This window comes from Camellia sinensis, chromosome 12, assembly GCF_055761805.1.
Source record: "Camellia sinensis isolate YWXY chromosome 12, ASM5576180v1, whole genome shotgun sequence".
In the NCBI taxonomy this organism is placed as follows: Eukaryota; Viridiplantae; Streptophyta; class Magnoliopsida; order Ericales; family Theaceae; genus Camellia; species Camellia sinensis.
The window spans coordinates 25928327-25949432 of NC_138972.1; the positions used below are offsets into that span (position 1 = coordinate 25928327).

A 21106-nucleotide genomic window follows, 5' to 3' on the forward strand; every position below is an offset into this window, starting at 1 on the left:
GGTACTCCCAACAATACAAAAAGTATATATAATATATTTATATATACCACTTACACTCTTGCCCACCAATGCACACGGCAACATCAGCACACTGCTCGTGCGTCCCTCTGCCCCAAAACACACTCCACTCACGTAATTACACCCAACCGCAACTAGGCGCGTCTGCACACTACTTCTTCTTCCATACACACAGCTCACGGCTTGGTTACACCGGCACCGAAGCAAAAATTCCACGCTAGCACCGGAGCAAAAAAAAACTCCAGCAGCCAAGCGACACAACCCAAGAATCTCAGAAACCCAGCGACGCAACCAGAAAAATATGTAGCTAATGCCGAAGGGCCCATTACAGTAGCAACATCAAAACTTAATGAAGCTTAATCTTAAACACCAAAACCCAACTCTGCCGAAAACACCACACCACCAACGGCGCCCATCATCGACTAAAAAACTTTGGACAGCCCAAAACCAGCATCGGAGAACAGACCAGAGCCGGAAATGAAATGCCGAAACGCTGCCATGGATGGACTCCAGCCATGAACACACACCGACTATGGAGAAGACCGGTTGCACCAACTTCACAACATGATCCGAACTACCCATCTTGAAAACCCAAGCTGGACAGAAACGACATGAATAGAATATCACTCCAGCCAATAAATGGAATATGGCCGTAACAAATGAGGCACTGAAAAAGCACCATAACCCAGACTCACATAACTCACTATACGGATAACAAACCAGCCGAAAAGAGTTCATCGGACTAATAACTCACACAGTACACATTCTCCCTCACAGGGTGAGAAAGACAATCAGACAGTGCACCATTTTCACTCTGGGGGGAGCTTTCTCTCTCTAGATTCTAGAGAGAGAGGCTCTACTTTCTTTCCCTTCTTCTTGAGAGTTAGAAGAGAAAATTTTTATCTTCAGCTGCAAGAGAGAAGCTGAGAGAGCAGTTTTGCCAGCTTAGACAGCAGGGCTTGTCAGTGGCCGAGTTTGAGGCTACTTTTACCAGTCTGTCCAGGTTTGCACCTGAACTGGTGGCATCCGAGGAACGCCGTTGCTTTGAGTTTGAGCGGAAGTTGAGGCGAGGTCTCAAGCTGAGGGTTAGTGGATCTTTCATCCGGGAGTATATACGTTTGGTGGATGCGGCAGTATATGGAGCTCATGATGCAGGATGAGGATGAAGGGCAGAGAGGCTCCAAGAGGAGCCAAGATGGTCAGGGTGATGGCAGGAGACAGAGAGGTTCTAACCCTCAGCAATCTCAGGGTGGTGTGGCTAGATCGACCTTTCCAGTGCCGAGTGCGGGCTCTGGGAGAGGTAGTCAGGGAGGCTTGATTTGTTTTGCGTGTGGCCAGTTGGGTCACAAGTCTTCGGTTTGCCCACAGAATGTAGGGGGTCAGCGAGCTGCTTCTTCTTCAGCTAGACCTCAGGGCCAGAGTTAGGGCAGGGGCCAGTCTTTGCCTTGCTATCAGTGTGGTCAGCCTGGGCACCTGAAGAGGTATTGCCTGCAGTTGAGTGCTACTTCAGGAGCGTCTGGTTCTAGGCAGACGCAGAGTTCTCAGCCAGCTTAGTCTGTGCAGGCCTCGAGGGCAAATCCGGGAGCTTCGTCGTCCCAGTCAGTACAGCAGTCCTTTGCTCCTAGAGGTGAGCAGGTAGATCAGGGGCCTTCAGGGCGCGTGTATTCTGTTGCCGCGCAGGACCTAGTACCGGCTCCATCAGTAGTGAGAGGTACTTTTCTGTTTTGCAACTCGGTTGCTAGTGTATTGATTGATACGGGTGCATCTCATTCTTTTGTGTCTGCTGCATTTGCATCTGTTTTGGAATTGGAGTTGGCACAGTTAGCATCTCCTATATGTGTAGTATCGCCTGTTGGAGGTGAGTTGATCTTGAAACAAGGTGTTAGAGGTTGTGATATAGAGGTCGCCGACCATAGGCTTCCTTTTCCTTTTGTTGTCATGCCCATGAAGGGTTTTGATGTTATTTTGGGTATGGATTGGCTATCGTCATACCGGGCCGTTATTGATTGCTACCGCCAGAGGGTCACGGTTTGTACCTGGAGCGGGGAGTGTTTCCATTTCTTGGGGGATCGGGTTGGTAGTGTGTTGCCACCGATGTATAATCCGCGAGGGCGGAATGAGCTTAGTGGTCTACTTGCTAGCTTTATGAGTGGTGAGTGTGATGAGACCCAGATTGTATTACCAAGGGTGGTTTGTGAGTATTCGGATGTTTTTCCCGAGGATCTCGTTAGTTTACCACCTCATCGAGAGATAGAGTTCTCTATTGATTTAGTGCCCGGTACAGCGCCAATTTCTATGGCACCTTATCGTTTTGCCCCAGCGGAGTTGAGTGAGTTGAAGATTCAGCTCCAGGAATTGCTAGATAAGGGTTTTGTTCGCCCTAGTGTTTCGCCGTGGGGAGCACCGACCCTCTTCGCTAAAAAGAAAGATGGTGCCTTGAGATTGTGTATAGACTACCGGAAGTTGAATCGGGCTACGGTCAAGAATAAGTACCCTATGCCCTGTATAGATGATCTGTTTGACTAGTTGAAGGGTTCCCGTTGTTTCTCTAAGATAGACTTGAGATCGGGTTACCACCAGTTGAGGGTCAGGGAGGAGGATATTCCTAAGACGGCATTCCGTACGCGATATGGCCATTATGAGTTTTTGGTGATGCCATTCGGGCTTACCAATGCACCGGCAGTCTTTATGGACTTGATGAACCGAATCTTCCGGGAATTCTTGGATCGATTTGTAGTCGTTTTCGTGGACGACATTCTTATCTATTCGCCTTCTGAGGAGGAGCACGAGGAACACTTAAGAGTGGTGCTTGAGTTGCTTAGAGCCCATAGGCCGTATGCCAAGTTTGGGAAGTGTGAATTCTGGCTAGGAGAGGTGAACTTCTTAGGCCATGTGGTATCCGGGGAAGGGGTGTCTGTTGATACATCCAAGGTCGAGGCAATGCAAGATTGGGCACAGCCTAAGAGCGTGTTCGAGATCTGCAGTTTTCTGGGAATAGCTGGGTATTACCGTCAGTTTGTGAAAGATTTCTCCAGGCTAGCTTCGCCATTGACTAGATTGACGCAAAAAGGGGTTAAGTTTGTGTGGAGTGAGACTTGCGAAAAGTCGTTCCAAGGGTTGAAGGTTAGATTGACCACCGCTCCGGTTTTGATTATTCCGGAGAGAGGGTTGGGCTATGCGGTTTATTGTGATGCCTCACGAGAGGGTTTGGGTTGTGTGTTGATGCAAGAGGGGAAAGTGGTACCTTATGGCTCACGTCAGTTGAAAATACACGAGAAGAACTACCCTACACACGACCTAGAGTTAGCAGCAGTGATCTTTGCCTTGAAGATTCGGAGGCACTACCTTTATGGTGAGAGGTTCGAGGTGTTCTCGGACCACAAGAGTTTGAAGTATCTGTTGACACAGAGAGACTTGAATTTGAGGCAGAGAAGGTGGATGGAGTTCATTGAGGACTACGATTTTGAGTTGCACTATCACCTGGGAAAGACCAATGTTTGGTGGATGCGGCAGCTCATATGGAGCTCATGATGTAGGAGGAGGATGAGGGGCAGAGAGGCTCCAAGAGGAGCCAAGATGGTCAGGGTGATGGCTGGAGACAGAGGGGTTCTAACCCTCAGCAGTCTCAGGGTGGTGTGGCTAGATCGACCTTTCCAGTGCCGAGTGCGGGCTCTGGGAGAGGTAGTCAGGGAGGTTTGACTTGTTTTGCGTGTGGCCAGCTGGGTCACAAGTCTTCGGTTTGCCCGCAGAAGGGAGGGGGTCAGCGAGCTGCTTCTTCTTCAGCTTGACCTTAGGGCCAAAGTCAGGGCAGGGACCAGTCTTTGTCTTGCTATCAGTGTGGTCAGCCTGGGCACCTAAAGAGGTATTGCCCGCAGTTGAGTGCTACTTCAGGAGCGTCAGGTTCTAGGCAGACGCAGAGTTGTCAGCCAGCTCAGTCTGTGCAGGCCTCAAGGGCAAATCCGGGAGCTTCGTCGTCCCAGTCAATACAGCAGTCCTTTGCTCCTAGAGGTGAGCAAGTAGATCAGGGGCCTTCAGGGCGCGTGTATGCTGTTACCGCACAGGACCTAGTACCGGCTCCATCAGTAGTGAGAGGTACTTTTCTGTTTTGCCACTCGGTTGCTAGTGTATTGATTGATACGAGTGCATCTCATTCTTTTGTGTCTGCTGCATTTGCATCTGTTTTGAAATTGGAGTTGGCACAGTTAGCATCTCCTATATGTGTAGTATCGCCTGTTGGAGGTGAGTTGATCTTGAAACAAGGTGTTTGAGGTTGTGATATAGAGGTCGCCGACCATAGGCTTCCTTTTCCTTTTGTTGTCATGCCCATGAAGGGTTTTGATGTTATTTTGGGTATGGACTGGCTATCGTCATACCGGGCCGTTATTGATTGCTACCGCCAGAGGGTCACGGTTTGTACCTTGAGCGGGGAGTGTTTCCATTTCTTGGGGGATCGGGTTGGTAGTGTGTTGCCACCGATGTATAATCCGCGAGGGCGGAATGAGCTTAGTGGTCTACTTGCTAGCTTTATGAGTGGTGAGTGTGATGAGACCCAGATTATATTACCAAAGGTGGTTTGTGAGTATTCGAATGTTTTTCCCGAGGATCTCGTTAGTTTACCACCTCATCGAGAGATAGAGTTCTCTATTGATTTAGTGCCCGGCACAGCGCCGATTTCTATGGCACCTTATCGTTTTGCCCCAGCCGAGTTGAGTGAGTTTAAGATTCAACTCCAGGAATTGCTAGATAAGGGTTTTGTTCGCCCTAATGTTTTGCCGTGGGGAGCACCGGCCCTCTTTGCTTAAAAGAAAGATGGTGCCTTGAGATTTTGTATAGACTACCGGAAGTTGAATCGGGCTACGGTCAAGAATAAGTACCCTATGCCCCGCATAGATGATCTGTTTGACCAGTTGAAGGGTTCCCGTTGTTTCTCTAAGATAGACTTGAGATCGGGTTACCACTAGTTGAGGGTCAGGGAGGAGGATATACCTAAGACGGCATTCCGTACGCGGTATGGCTATTATGAGTTTTTGGTGATACCATTCGGGCTTACCAATGCACCGGCAGTCTTTATGGACTTGATGAACCAGATCTTCCGGGAATTCTTGGATCGATTTGTAGTCGTTTTCGTGGACGACATTCTTATCTATTCGCCTTCTGAGGAGGAGCACGAGGAACACTTGAGAGTGGTGCTTGAGTTGCTTAGAGCCCATAGGCCGTATGCCAAGTTTGGGAAGTGTGAGTTCTGGCTAGGAGAGGTGAACTTCTTAAGCCATGTGGTATCCGGGGAAGGGGTGTCTGTTGATACATCCCAGGTCGAGGCAGTGCAAGATTGGGCACAGCCTAAGAGCGTGTTCGAGATCCGCAGTTTTCTGGGATTAGCTGGGTATTACCGTCAGTTTGTGAAAGATTTCTCCAGGCTAGCTTCGCCATTGACTAGATTGACGCAAAAAGGGTTAAGTTTGTGTGGAGTGAGACTTGCGAAAAGTCGTTCCAAGGGTTGAAGGTTAGATTGACCGCCGCTCCGGTTTTGATTATTCCGGAGAGAGGGTTGGGCTATGCGGTTTATTCTGATTCCTCACGAAAGGGTTTGGGTTGTGTGTTGATGCAAGAGGGGAAAGTAGTAGCTTATGGCTCACGTCAGTTGAAAATACACGAGAAGAACTACCCTACACACGACTTAGAGTTAGCAGCAGTGATCTTTGCCTTGAAGATTTGGAGGCACTACCTTTATGGTGAGAGGTTCGAGGTGTTCTCGGACCACAAGAGTTTGAAGTATCTGTTTACACAGAGAGACTTGAATTTGAGGCAGAGAAGGTGGATGGAGTTCATTGAGGACTATGATTTTGAGTTGCACTATCACCCGGGAAAGGCCAATGTTTGATGGATGCGGCAGCTCATATAGAGCTCATGATGCAGGAGGAGGATGAGGGGCAGAGAGGCTCCAAGAGGAGCCAAGATGGTCAGGGTGATGGCAGGAGACAGAGGGGTTCTAACCCTCAGCAGTCTCAGGGTGGTGTGGCTAGATCGACCTTTCCAGTGCCGAGTGCGGGCTCTGGGAGAGGTAGTCAGGGAGGCTTGACTTGTTTTGCGTGTGGCCAGTTGGGTCACAAGTCTTCGGTTTGCCCGCAAAAGGGAGGGGGCCAGCGAGCTGCTTCTTCTTCAGCTAGACCTCAGGGCCAGAGTCAAGGCAGAGGCCAGTCTTTGTCTTGCTATCAGTGTGGTCAGCCTGGGCACCTGAAGAGGTATTGCCCGCAGTTGAGTGCTACTTCAGGAGCTTCTAGTTCTAGGCAGATGCAGAGTTATCAGCCAGCTCAGTCTGTGCCGGCCTCGAGGGCAAATCCGGGAGCTTCGGCGTCCCAGTCAGTACAGCAGTCCTTTGCTCCTAGAGGTGAGCAGGTAGATCAGGGGCCTTCAGGGCGCGTGTATGCTATTACCGCACAGGACCTAGTACCGGCTCCATCAGTAGTGAGATGTACTTTTCTCTTTTGCAACTCGGTTGCTAGTGTATTGATTGATACGGGTACATCTCATTCTTTTGTGTCTGCTGCATTTGCATCTGTTTTGGAATTGGAGTTGGCACAGTTAGCATCTCCTATATGTGTAGTATCGCCTGTTGGAGGTGAGTTGATCTTGAAACAAGGTGTTAGAGGTTGTGATATAGAGGTCGCCGACCATAGGCTTCCTTTTCCTTTTGTTGTCATGCCCATGAAGGGTTTTGATGTTATTTTGGGTATGGATTGGCTATCGTCATACCGGGCCGTTATTGATTGCTACCGCCAGAAGGTCACAGTTTGTACCTTGAGCGGGGAGTGTTTCCATTTCTTGGGGGATCGGGTTGGTAGTGTGTTGCCACCGATGTATAATCCGCGAGGGCGGAATGAGCTTAGTGGTCTACTTGCTAGCTTTATGAGTGGTGAGTGTGATGAGACCCAGATTGTATTACCAAGGGTGGTTTGTGAGTATTCGGATGTTTTTCCCAAGGATCTCGTTAGTTTACCACCTCATCGAGAGATAGAGTTCTCTATTGGTTTAGTGCCCGGCACAGCGCCGATTTCTATGGCACCTTATCGTTTTGCCCCAGTCGAGTTGAGTGAGTTTAAGATTCAACTCCAGGAATTGCTAGATAAGGGTTTTGTTCGCCCTAGTGTTTTGCCGTGGGGAGCACCGGCCCTCTTTGCTAAAAAGAAAGATGGTGCCTTGAGATTGTGTATAGACTACCGGAAGTTGAATCGGGCTACGGTCAAGAATAAGTACCCTATGTCCCGTATAGATGATCTGTTTGACCAGTTGAAAGGTTCCCGTTGTTTCTCTAAGATAGACTTGAGATCGGGTTACCACCAGTTGAGGGTCAGGGAGGAGGATATTCCTAAGACGGCATTCCGTTGAACACACCAAACTTTGATGGGTCGTTGAACATACCAAAATTAAATACTAAACTATACCAAATTCTATCAGAATAATGGCAAGTCCAAGTATCGATCCACAGGGACTATTGTGAAATTAAACTAATTTAATTGTCAAATTCCTAAATTAATTTTGATAAAAAGATTGGTTGTTTATAACCTAATTTAATAACGAATAAATTAAACTAAGGAATTAAATTATCAATAATAAATGAAATTGGGTTTACTGAATTAGGGAAAAATTCTAGGGTAGAGAATTCACCACTAACCACATAATTAGGGTTTCCAATTGAAATTAATTATGCTATGGTTTGAACGGATTAATGCTTCGCAACTACAAGCTCAAAACATTTAACAAGAAGATCATCACATTCAATGTACGAGCACGAACCATCTCAAGTAATACGAATCGTTCACTCTAAACTAGGGTAGTGATACGACTCGTTCCTCGTAGCATGGTTCGTCCCATACCTTAAATGTGAAGGAATAGAAAACTCATGTATGGATAATATTCAACAATCACAGAAAGTCAAATATTTGAAAAGATAATGAAAATTATATATAAAGAATTTTTAAAACACCATACAATGGTTCAAACCTTTATATAATATAAAATCAAAAAAGTAAAACCTATTACATGGCTAGGGTTTCTTCAAAACCCTAGAAAAGGAGACTAGCCACTCTTGGAGGAGTGGGAGGAGGTAGATGGAGAAGGAACCACCATGGGAGACATCTTTGAAGCTTCTTGTTTCTTCATCTTTTTTTTAAACCCTAGCCTCTCTCTTTAGGTCAAAACAACTTCCGAACCCTAATCCAGCCTTTTACTTGCCTTTTTATACTTTCAATCTCGTCCAAATAGGTTTAAAACGTCGGTTTGACTTTCCCAGAAAAAGTCAACGCACGTGCGAGAAAGTCAACGCGCGTGCGGAAAAAGTTAACGCACGTGCAGGAAAGTCAACTCTACCCAAATTCTGTCTTTTTGCTCATTTTATGCTCCGACGATAGTAATGTACAACCCGATTGACACTCAATACACATAAAATATACAATTTGACCAACAAGTGAAATTAAGAGATTCTAATTAACGGCCTCAATGATGTACATTTCGGCCTTAATCACATCCTCCAACTTACCACTTGCTAGTCCTCAAGCAAGTAAAATAAAATAAAATTAAACAAAGTCTATCTATTTCCTCTTTCGTGGGAAAACGGTTGCATTTAGCATATGCAATAAGCCTTTAAACTACAAGGTTATCCTAGGTGGACGAGTAAAGTCTCGTGGGGGTTTCCAGAAATGATACCCACAAACATTAACATATTCATATATACTCAATAACAAATGACCACACTACTTCACCTAACAATCAACTTATGTGCCACTACAATGTGATATTTAGACATCATGAGTCATTAAAGACACAGTGGACAAGCATGAAGGAACCTATTGAGTCAAAATCACAATTCAGTTAATACAAAAGTAAAGTTCCCTATACTTGTGCATGCTAGTAGACAAGTCATGAGTACCCTCGGTGTAAAGTGCAATCTCCATATTAGTTAACTATCCACTATAATAGCCCAGTGTAACTCATAATAACACCTATCATATACAGAAAAACTAACCTGTTGCAGCCAAGATTTTCAAAAGTTGTTTTTATTTTTTATTTTATTTATTTATTTATTTTTTATTATTATTTTTTTTAAATGACTGTGCAATGTCCTGATCCATTAAGCTTTCTAATCAACCGATATAACAAGCATTGGGCCAATGACTCCCAAACCAGACGGTTTTAGGGCACTAGGTGTAAAGACACCCTTACGAGCTTAATAACTCGAGTTGAAAAGGCTACGAATCCGAACAAGTCTTCTTATTTTTCCTTAACTGTGCAATGTCCATGTCCCTTAAGCTTTCTAATTAACCCATGTAACAAGCATTGGGCCAATGACTCCCAAACCAGACGGTTTTAGGGCATTAGTTGTAGAGACACCCCTACGGGGATTATAATAAAAAGATCACTGCTATGATAGTGTGCTCATGTGAATTAAGGCATACTCATGACAAGTGTACTAATACCACAAACATAGACAACACTCCTCGTGCAAACATGGCATGCAAGTATCTACCCAATAAATCCTTTTCATACAAGTCTACTATGCCCTCCAAATAACATATGCAAATATCATCACCCTACTAGCAAAAAGTCACATCAGGTGAAGTAATGCAGTCAAGTGAAACAGGTATAAGCATGAATTATGAGCCAAATAGGAATGCACAAAATAAAATATAACCCTCATCCCCCAACTTGAATATGACATTGTCCTCGATGGAAAAGTAAAGAGAAATGAGAGAAAATTACCAGAATTGTAGGTGCACATCCAGGTAGGCAGAGAGTAACATATATACACTCACACTTTTCTTTGTCTTTTTTTTTTTGTTAATAAAAACGAAAATAATTAAAAAAAATGAATGAAAATGACCTTAAAATAAATTAAATAAATTGTAAACTAAACTAAGCGAAACGACTTATTCATTAAATGATAAACTAAACTACTTAAAAGAAGAGAAGAAAATAAAATAAAATAAAAACTAAACTGCATAAGTGGCTTTGGTTAAGTGGCTTGGATGTCACGGCTATGAGGAGTGGGACGCTTATTGGATTCCATGTTTTTATCTGCAGTAGAGACTGGGGGCTTGTGGGGTTGATTATCATCTTTGTTTCGGCTTGAGGGTTGTTGCTTTTTCAGTGTGTGCGTTTTATTTCTTAAAATTTTGTGATGTTTTGTATTTCTTTGCCCATATATCCACCTCAAGTTCCCTTCTATTATCTTTGATGGTAGGGGTTACTTGAGGACAAAAAGGATATATGGGCAAAGTTGGGTTCTTGTGTTTTTAGTTATTTGTTGTTTGGGCGTGCCTGGGGTATGCCCCTTGTAAACTTGTAAATTTCCTTTGTTTTATTTTATTACTTACTTACCCAAAAAAAAATAAAAAAATAAAACCAAAATCGACTAACTAATTAAACTAACCAGAATTACTACGAAGTAATTTAAACTAAACAAATATAGCAAATAAAAAAAAACAAAATTAAGATTATTGTTAGCACCATGCTTTCTGAGTTTTTTTTTTCTTTAGAACATAGAAAATAGAAAATAAAAATAAATAAAAGTCGAATTTTTTTTATATAAAAAATTATAAATAAAATAATTGTATATTTATTTATTTATTTTTAAAATTTATTTATGTATTTATTTACTTCAACAAATTAAAAATGAAAGAAAAGAAAAAAAAATAATAAGAAAAATAAGAAAAACAAAACCAGATGCACAACTTTTCCACACATGGCCGCACATGCGGCGATTTGCAACTCCTCGTGAATTTTTTTTTTTTTTATTATTATTAAATCGGCGTCCCGCACGTGCTGGGCCTAAGCCACACGTGCAGCTTGGTCAACGCAGCTGCCCTCCGCACCTGCTTATTAAGCAGAGTGCAACTATGTTTTGGTGAAATTTTTTTCCCCATATGTGTGCTCAGTGCCGCACATGCGGGCCATCTTTTTGTTTTTATTTTTTATTTTTTTATTTTTTTTTTGAAGTATAACACAATTTTTTTTTTATTTTTGTATTTTTATTTTTTTTTACTTTGTAAAATTGAACAAGTATGAAAACTATTATTATTGTTTATTTATTTATTTTTTTATATTTTTAAATTGAACAAGTATAACCCTTCTTTTTTGTTTTATTTTATTTTTTAAGTCAAAACTACGCATTTCTACCTTCAATTGACATCCAAAATAAATATAGCACATAAGAAAATAACGGAATGCCTACTAAAGGTATAATCTTCACGTGAAAACCACGGGTACTACTTTTCTCCCTAACTGTGTTTGTAACTTTCCCTATTTTCCAACATGGTGACAGACTAGGTTGATTCGGTATCCAGAATCGAGGCGCATAAAGCTACCTCAACCTATGGGGCTGCCATACAGAGTTCAAGCCGAGGTAGTTTTGAAGCAATCTCCACACCCCTGGGTATTTAAACCAGACTCTAGTCTCGGAAATCCCAAACCTTTGTGTTCTAGGCTTTGCCATTCGAACTCTAGTTTCCACCGTTTCAGTTGGTCTCCTAGGAACTCACTACAAACACGGTTAGGTGGCTATACCAGACCGTCAGATGTCGTTCGGGCACGGCTAACATCAAAGGAATTACACCTTTAGAGGATTTAAAGTCTCCTAGACGCAAATAAAGCATGACGAGAACAAAGAAAAACAAAATAACATAGAAGGGAAAGAAAAGAGAATAAGGAATCAATCTATCAATCATAATAAAATGGGTCCATCAAACCCCTGGGTAAAGGAAAATGATCCTTCCTAGTCGATGAATTTAGTCTCCTATAATCAATGCAGCCTCGCCACCCAGTAGTGGTTCGTGTGGGGACTAACTCTCCTCCTTCATTCTCAACAATAGTGATGCCCGATTTCTTGGGCACCACTTGTGTGGGACTCACCCACTTGCTATCTGAGATGGGGTATATGATACCCGCATCCAACAATTTCAAAACCTCCTTAACTGACCCATCAATATCAAAATTTTCAAACCCAAAATGACCGAGACAAGCCTCTAAAGGGTCCTCTACAAGAATGGAGGGCAAAGCCTCCTCCACAATCTCATCCACAACATCCACTAATAAGCACTCCTCTCTCTCATGAGGTTGTTGGGATGCTTGGAAAACATTAAGTTTCACTTGCATGTTGCCAAATGAAACTTCCATAACCCCGGTCCGACAATTTATGCATGCATTGGCTGTAGCCAAGAAAGGTCGACCTAAGATCACCGGGATTTGTTTCTTAGAACTGGTTACCGATTCCATATCTAACACCAAAAAGTCAACAGGGAAGTAGAACCTATCAACCTTAACTAGCACATCCTCAATCATGCCACGTGGCACTCTGAGGGACCGGTCAGCCAATTGAAGAGTGACAGTAGTGGGCTTCAACTCGCCAAGCCCAAATTCCTCGTACACAGAGTACGGCAATAAATTGACACTAGCCCCTAAATCTAATAAGGCCTTATCAATGAAATGGTCCCCTATAATGCATGCAATGGTTGGGGCACCCGGGTCCTTAAGCTTAGAAGGTGTGTCATTCAACAAGATGGAGCTTACTTGCTCCGTGAGTAGGACCTTTTGGGACACATGTGTCCTAGATTTACGCTTTTGCGCACAAAGGTCCTTCAGAAATTTGGCATATGATGGTACTTGCTTAATCGCCTCCAACAGAGGGAAGTTGATTTTTACCTGTTTAAAAACATCCATCATTGCCTCCATAGATGCCGCCTTCTTATTAAAAGGGGACGGTGTATCGAGGCATTGGGGAAAAGGTGCCTTAGGCACATATGGAGTGCTAGGGACTAACTTATCCCTCTTAAGTGTTTCCCCCTCACTCTTGCTCTCATTAGGTGTACCCCCAATGTCACCCTTCTTAACTCTAGTTGCATCTGGCGCAACCGACTGAGGCTCTAACTCCCTACCACTTCTCAAAGCAACCACCGCCTGCACTTGCTCATGTTGCTTACCATTCCCACCCGAACTCTCTGCCCCGTATTTTCCCTTAGGGTTGGCCACAGTTTGACTTAGTAATTTTCCCTCCTCTCTCCGATTCATGTAGTTAGCTATTTGACCCAATTGGGTCTCTATCTTGGCAATAGAGTGAGTGTGGGAGTGAACTGTTGGTGCTAACCCCTTAAGTTCTGAGAGAACTTCCAGCACCTGAGTCTCAAAGACAAAGTTGCCCTGAGGAACAGGCGGGGGTTGTGGTTGCCGGTACAGTTGTGGGGGTCGATAAGGTTGCGGTGGTTGGTAGAATGATTGGTTGGCAAAATTATTGAAATTCTGCCTTGGTGGTGGAGGATTATAAGAAGTGCCTTGTGAAGGGGGTCTCCATGAGAGGTTAGGGTGATTTCTCCATCCCGGATTATATGTGTTGGAGTATGGGTCATTACCTGGGTTGGAGAATCCTTGAGCCACATTCACATGCTCTTGGACTAACTCCGAAAATTGTGATGCCGAAGGGCACTCACTCAAGTCATGAGTAGGGCTCGCACATTTAACACATGCCTCACGGAATTGAGGTTGATCTTGCTGGGTAGGGGCATGTCTCGTAGCTAATAAGTGGTCTATCTTGCGGGATAGTGCCTCTACTTGTTGGGCTAACTCTAGGTTTTGATAGATAAGCTCTGACATCTCTCTAGAAAACTCTGGTTTTCTAGGGTTCAATATCTCATTGATTGCCGATGTCTGGAGTTAATGCTACCATTAATGAGAGAAAGGTGGGGGAAAATACTAAGGGTGAGTCGGTTAAAACTTCTGATCCTGTCGATCGGAAGCTAGGGTTTACTAAAAATCGTTTTATGGCTTTGTGTGACGACGTCATGGCCTCTGAATCTGATCCATCTACAACCCGTGGTGAAGGTGGTTTAACGGTAGATCGCGTTGTCGGTCCTCCGATGGAGGATCTGCCCAGTGTGGAGGCTCAAAATCAGGCAGTGGTAGTTAATGCTGAAGCGAATCTTTCTGAAGAAATGGTTGTTACGGTTCCGATCTCGGAATCAGTGGGTTCAGATCTATCTAAATCCCTAACCGATGACGTATCTAAGGTTGCAGCGCAGAGTTTGGATAAAATGAAGGCCCCGTTGATCCCAGGTTTTGGTCAGGATCCATCTACGCCGATTGGTAATGAGATTGGTATGAGTTGGTCTGAAATCGTCGAGGAAGAGCAAAATCGTTTCCTTAATCTCCCCGATAGCCTGGAGATCGCGCGTAATAGGGGGGGAACCAAGAACACTCTGAGTGATCCTATTATGGCTCCTAACTCAGACATCCAGATTCCTCTCGGGGAGTCTACTCTCGGGGGGGGAGGAAGGGGGGGAAACAGTTATCGGGGTGGGAGAGGAGGCCGCGGGGGCCCTAGTGGTAGCAGAGCAGTAGAGCAAATGGACCAACGATCATGGGCCAATGTTACTGCTACATCTACTCGATCAAACATCAAGCTCAGGTATGTCCCTCCAACAGCTGTAGAAGATAGTATTGTGGTAGAAATGCCAGCTAGACCTGATCCTTTGGAGAAGTGGGATTCCTGTCTCGTTGGCTACTTTATTGATAAAGGAGTTGGGTATAATTATCTTCGGAATAGTGCGTTTGGGTTGTGGAAGACTAAGGGCCTTAAGGAAGTTCTCACAAATGGGGATGGCTTCATGTTCTTCATATTTGATACCCCTGTATGCTGTAGAGACGTTCTAGAGGGAGGCCCTTGGTATATTGGGGGCTACCTCCTCATCTTGAAACAGTGGAAGAGAATGATGAAGCTTGCCAAGGAGAAATCCACTAAAATCCCAATTTGGGTGAAATTCTTTAATGTCCCTCTGGAATACTGGGATCCTGATGGTCTTAGCAGGATTGCTAGTGCAATTGGCAACCCCCTTTTTATGGATCAGCTTACGGCCCGAGGTAGTAGGGTGGCCTTTGCTAGAATCTGCATGGAGATTGAAGCTACATCAAAGCTACTTTCTTATTTCCAAATCAGGTGTGGTGATGATGCTGTCTTGATCAAAGCAGAATATCAGGGGCTGCCTTCCGTTTGTCAACACTGTCAGATCTTTGGACACAGTACTGAGAAATGTGTTTCCAAACAAGTGGCCCAGTTGATTTCCTTGCAAAAGGTAACCGAAGAGAATGTTAACCCTCAGGAAGAAGGTTGGACCACTGTTCAAGCGAAGGGTAAAAGGAAAGTGGGGGATCCTGAATTAGAGACTATACTTGAAGTGGTGGAATCCCCTGAAACAGATACGGAGCCTATACCCACTTCAGGTGTAGAACCATAGGCAGATCCAGTTCATACTCAAGTGATACAGGAGGATTCGGCTGGGAAAAGTTCCTCTGTGGAAGAAACCAGCTCTGACAGTAGTGATGTGGATATATTTCAAAAGAAGCTTTTTGAACTTACAGAGCTGGTTATACCAAATGCTGCTGAAATGATAGAGTCAGCTCTGAAAGAGGTTAAGAAGTCACCTACTGTATCTCAGGTAAACCAGCACATAAAGAACAAGTCCTCTGGCAAAGGTAGCAGCAGCCAGAGGAAGAAGAAGAAGTAACCAGTTTCAGTTGGTTGTGGTTGTTTTTTTGTCACCTCTCTTTTTGTATCCTAATGACTGTAAAAATTGCTTCATGGAATGTTAGAGGTCTGAATGATCCCTCTAAACAAAAAGAAGTTAGGAATTTTGTGGCTAAAGAAAATGTTCATGTCATAGGAGTTTTGGAAACTAAAATAAAGCAAGTCAATGAGAGGAAAATTTGTGGTAAATGTTTTGGTAACTGGTCTATGCTCTCCAATTCACAACCAACTGAAACTGGGAGAGTCTGGGTGTGCTGGAACAATGATTTTTGTGATCTTCAACTGATTTCCATGTCAAATCAGCATATTTTGTGTAAAATTCTTGACTTGGCTACAAATGAATTTTTCTTTGCTGTATTTGTCTATGCTGCAAACAAGCACACTTTGAGGAAAGTATTTTTTGATAAAATGTTTAACATCTCCCGTGCTAAGTCCAAAATTCCTTGTGTTTTCTTGGGTGATTTTAATGCTATAAGATACCAACAGGAAAAAATTGGGGGTTCTCCTTCCTGGACTTCTGAAAATGAGGAGTTTAACACTTATATTAACGCATCTGAATTGGCTGATCTATCTTATGGTGGATGCCAATTCACATGGGCTAATAAAAGAAGTGAGGGAGCTTTTATAGCCACCAAGATTGACAGAGTTCTGGTTAATGAGGCCTGGCTGGATAAGTTTCCTGAGTCTACGGCTACTTTTCTCCCGGCTGGTATTTCTGATCACTCATCTGTTGTGGTCAACATCAGTGATGACAGTAGCTCCTTTAAGAAACCTTTCAAATATTTTGACTCCTGGTCCCATCACCCAGATTTTCTTAGCACTGTTTCAGATACCTGGTCTCAATATATTCGTGGTGTCCCTATGTTCAGAGTTTGTCAGAAGTTAAGACAACTCAAAGCCAGCCTTAAGCTTCTTAATAAAAAAGATTTCAGTGATTTGTCCACTCGTGTCCTCATCTCTAAGGCTAGTTTGGATCTTGCTCAAATTAACCTTGATAAGGATCCTTTGAACTGTGAGCTTCAATCTAAGGAGAGAGAGGAGCTGAAAAGATACATTGACCTTAGCAACTTGGAAGAGTGTCTTGCTCGTCAAAAATCCAGAGTCCAATGGCTTGGTCTTGGGGATAGGAATAGCAGCTTCTTTTTTAGGTCTGTTAAGAGTAACATTAATAGAGGTAAAATCATGAGTGTGGTTATGGAAGATGGTACTAAGTCCTCTAAGATAACGGATATTCATGATACTTTTGTCCAGTTCTATACCAAGTTGTTTGGTACCCCTATCTCGGGGGATTACAATGGTCTTGAGCGCATTAAATCGTTGGTGAAAAATAAGGTTTCTATTTCTCAATCGGCTCTTTTGGCTAAACCTATTTCGGAGGCTGAAATCAAGGAGGTTTTTTGGTCTCTCAAAGCCAATAAAGCTCCTGGCCCTGATGGGTATTCAGCTGGTTTCTTCAAAAGCTCGTGGGATATTGTTGGGAAGGAGGTTACCCTTGCCATTAAGTCATTTTTTGACTCTGGTAAACTCCTCTCGGAGATCAATAGCACCATCATTGCCCTTATTCCCAAAATTCCTAATCCTATGAATGTTGGTGACTATAGGCCTATTTCTTGCTGCAACACCATCTACAAATGCATTGCCAAGATAATAGCCAATAGAGTTAAATTGGTGCTTCCTGACCTCATTGACCCTGTGCAATCTGCTTTTGTCCAGGGTAGAAGAATCTCGGACAACATCTTTCTGTCCCAAGAGATTATGAGAGGTTACCACCGGAGTTCCAAAACTCCGAAGTGTGCTATGAAAGTGGACATCATGAAAGCCTATGATACTGTGAGATGGGAGTTTATTATTGACATCCTCACAGCTATGGACTTTCCTCCTTGCATGATAAATTGGATCAATGCTTGTATGACTAGCCCTTCATTCTCTATTTGCATCAATGGTAGTCTTCATGGGTACTTTAAAGGGGCTAGGGGCCTTAGGCAAGGGGACCCTATGTCCCCTTATCTTTTTGTGTTGGCTATGGAGGTTTTGGCTAGAATTCTTGCTGAAAAATCCAGAAACCCCCTATTTAAGTTCCATTGGAGATGTGAGAAGACTAAAATTGTTAATTTGTGTTTTGCTGATGATCTTATGATCTTCTGTAGAGGGGATCCGGGGACTGTCAATCTCATCATGCAAGGTTTGGAGGAATTTAGGAACTTGTCCGGTCTCACTCCTAACCCTAATAAGAGTAACATTTATTTCTCTGGTTGTAGTAATGAGCTTAGAGCTGACATCTTACAAATTGCCAAATTCACTGAGGGCTCCCTCCCTGTGAAATATTTGGGTGTGCCTTTGATCACCACTAAGCTCAAAGCGTCTGACTGCCAAGTTTTGGTTGATAGGATGACTAAAAGGATTAAAAGTTGGACCAATAAATTGCTATCTTATGCTGGTAGAGCCCAACTCATCCAGTCTATTCTCTTCTCGATGCAAGTTTATTGGTCTTCTATTTTTATTCTTCCTAAGAGGGTTATCCGCGACATTGAAAATCTGCTCAGATCTTTCCTTTGGTCTGGGACGGATCTGAAAAAGCATAGTGCTAAAATTGCTTGGAAGCAGGTTTGCAAAAAAAAAAATGAGGGTGGGCTTGGTTTTAAGGATATGGAGGTTTGGAATAGAGCGGCTATAGCCAAACATGTTTGGTATCTGTTTTCGGGTGGGGAGTGTTCAATGTGGTGTCAATGGGTTAAGTCCTACTTGCTTAAGGGTAAGAGTTTCTGGGGTATTAAGTTGCCCAGTGATCCTTCCTGGGTTTGGAGGAAACTTTTATCGCTTAGGGATTCAATTTTCCCTATTATTAAATTCAAACTTGGCAATTGTGATAATGTGTTCCTCTGGCATGATAACTGGCATCCCTTTGGTTCGCTCTTGCTTCGGTATGGTCCTAGAATTATGTATGATACCAACCTTCCTGACAATTCTAAGGTTAGTTCAATCATCTCTAATGATTCTTGGAACTGGCCTTTTCCTAACTCATGGGAGATACAGGAATGGATCACGGCCACCCCTTCTTCTCTTAATCCTTCCATTGGTTCCCCCGATGTTCCTGTGTGGAGTTTGACTTCTGATGGTTCCTTTTCTATTCACTCTGCTTGGGATTGTTGGAGGGACAAGGGCCCTAAGGTTACTTGGTCTAATCTTGTTTGGGGTCCTCCTGTCATCCCTAGGGTTAGTTTCATTGTATGGTTAGCCATCCATGAGAGACTTAACACTGGGGATAGACTCCAAACCTTTGGTCTTCTTACCAACCCTTGCTGCCCTTTATGTTGTGCCCCTGAGGAAAACCATTCCCATCTGTTCTTTAGGTGTCACTACTCCTCTAGGATTTGGGCTGTTATCCAAGATAAGTGTAATTCCCACTAGCCTCCTTTGCCCTGGTTGGAACTTGTTGAGTTTGTTACTAAATCCATCACTGGTAAATCTCTGAAATCTATGATTATGAAACTCTCCTTTCTCTGCACTGTCTACCATATTTGGATGGAGAGAAATAGTAGAATCTTTAGTAAGGTCTTCAAACCTGAAGAGGTTGTTACTAACTCTATCATCCAAATGATTAGGGGTAGACTCCTTTCTATGGAAAATGTGAAAGCTTTTGCAGGTGACAACTGGTATATGGAACAATGGAATATTCCTTCTACAATCCTGTTACAGTCCCAAACTGCTGCAGCTGAAAGGAATTCGAGTGGTGTGAGCTTCACTACATTGAGGGTTGAGTGATGGTGAGCAGATATGGAGTGTTTTTGACTAATAATTTGTGTTGTCTTGCAGATGGTGTTATTATTAGATTCTATCAGCTGTTATGGATCCCAAACATTCACAAATTCTGGAGCTTATGAAGGGAGGGTTGAGTGATGTGTGCCAGCACAATTCATCTTGTAAATGTGGGTTGAGTGTTGGGAGGAAGTATACATTTCTTTTGCTAACATGTACTATATATTATATAATTCTTTGTGCAGGTTTATGGTATATCAAGTTCATTGTCCAGCTGGCTGGAATGAGAGAGCACAGAATATGTGGGTCGAGTGATGGGAGCCCTTACATTGAGTGGAGAGTTCTATTTTATTGTGGGTCGAGTGAGGGGAGGTCCTATATTGTATGGTTGTTGTTTCTTCTCCTGTATGACTTATATGCTGCACAGGTTAAGCAGCAGCTTGTAAGGTGGGATTGCTTCTGGCAGCTTATCTCGGATGGTCATTGGATTTGGACGTTGGATGCAAGTGGTCTGCCGCTGGTTATTGTGCTCTGGCAGCTAACTGTGTTGGGGTTTGTCTGGTGGTGTGAAGATGGTTGCAATCAGCGCACATCTTTGGGCCTATATGCTATGTGGATTTACCCTTCGGTGATGGTTGCTAGCAGCGCCTTGCCTAGGCATTTCAATGGGATTATTAGCTATCTTCATTTCTTTTATCTCTTTCCTGCTGTGAAGGAGTGGTGGCTGATTGCTATTCAGATTTGGATGGCTGTTGGCAGGGTGTGTACGTTCCATAGCGATGGCTGCTTCAAGCGCCTCGCTATGCTACAAATGAGAGCAAATCAGTGGTCTTTACTTTTATTTTTATTTGGTCACAGTTGTAATTTGCAGCTTGCCTATTTCTACGGGCTGAGTAGAAGGTTTTATGTGTACTTGGGTATCTTGTGTAACAGGTTTCTTGAGCAACTCGGTAGGATGAGCCCCTCTTGGTATATCTCTTCGGCTTGCTTGAGTTACAATTTTGTATTACATATATTGGTTACAGGTGCCTATCCCTACGGGCTGTGTAGGGAGGCGTGTGGGTGTATTGGTGCCCATCCCTACGGGTTGTGTAGGGAGTTTTTGGACTATTGTAATGGTGCTTTTTGGTTGCTGGTTTGTCCTTGTACAAGGTCCCTATCCATCATAGGATATGGCTTTTGTACAAATCTGCCTGGCAACGTTTTTTTCTTTTGGCTCTATTTTCGGATGTAGCTCTTAGGTTTGATTTAGATTTTGTTAGTGATCCTTTGGGCCTCGGTGCTTGTGGGCTGTGGCTTGTGTTGTCTTCTGTTGTTAGGGCCTGGGGTATGCCCCTTGTATTTTTGTAAATCTTCTGTTTTATATTATTTCTTATTCACCCAAAAAAAAAAAAAACTCTAGGTTTTGCTCGACCTCATAAATGCCCCCTCTTTTCGGGGCTCCAACTACGGGTTGCTGGACTTGCCGGGCTGCGGATGCATGGTGAAGGGAATTATCACTTAGGTTCTCAAACAATTGCCATGCCTCGGCATCATTTTTAAACATAAATGTCCCACCAGAGGACGAATCCACCATTTGGCGGTGCGGCTCAGTTAAGCCATAATAAAATGTTTGAACAAGTTGCCAATTAGGCACTTGGTGGTGAGGACACTGTTGGAGAAGGTCTCTAAGTCTTTCCCACGTCTCATGGAATAGCTCGCCATCCCTTTGAGCAAAGTTTGTGATGGCTCGCCTAAGCTGGTTGGTTTTACCTATGGGAAAGTACT

The 21106-nt window shown here is 43.6% G+C and overlaps 1 protein-coding gene across 1 annotated transcript; it reads left to right on the top strand.

Annotated features, from left to right (window-relative positions):
* The first annotated feature begins 13706 nt into the window (after positions 1 to 13706).
* On the top strand, positions 13707 to 20389 carry LOC145803454 (uncharacterized). The gene is made up of 9 exons (XM_082896725.1): positions 13707 to 15279; positions 15418 to 15559; positions 15649 to 18796; positions 18992 to 19315; positions 19413 to 19503; positions 19585 to 19679; positions 19767 to 20099; positions 20211 to 20272; positions 20365 to 20389. The coding sequence occupies exons 1-9, from the start codon at positions 13707 to 13709 to the stop codon at positions 20387 to 20389; spliced, it is 5793 nt and encodes a 1930-aa protein (XP_082752851.1).
* The last annotated feature ends 717 nt before the right edge of the window (positions 20390 to 21106 follow it).

Bases quoted from the DNA above. Each gene is read 5' to 3' on its own strand.
- LOC145803454 (XM_082896725.1), top strand. From the start codon at position 13,707: ATGTCTGGAGTTAATGCTACCATTAATGAGAGAAAGGTGGGGGAAAAT. The intron at 15,560-15,648 runs GTAACCAGTTTC...ATGGAATGTTAG, and splicing joins AGCCAGAGGAAGAAGAAGAA to AGGTCTGAATGATCCCTCTA. The intron at 20,100-20,210 runs GTGTGTACGTTC...TGTAATTTGCAG, and splicing joins TTTGGATGGCTGTTGGCAGG to CTTGCCTATTTCTACGGGCT.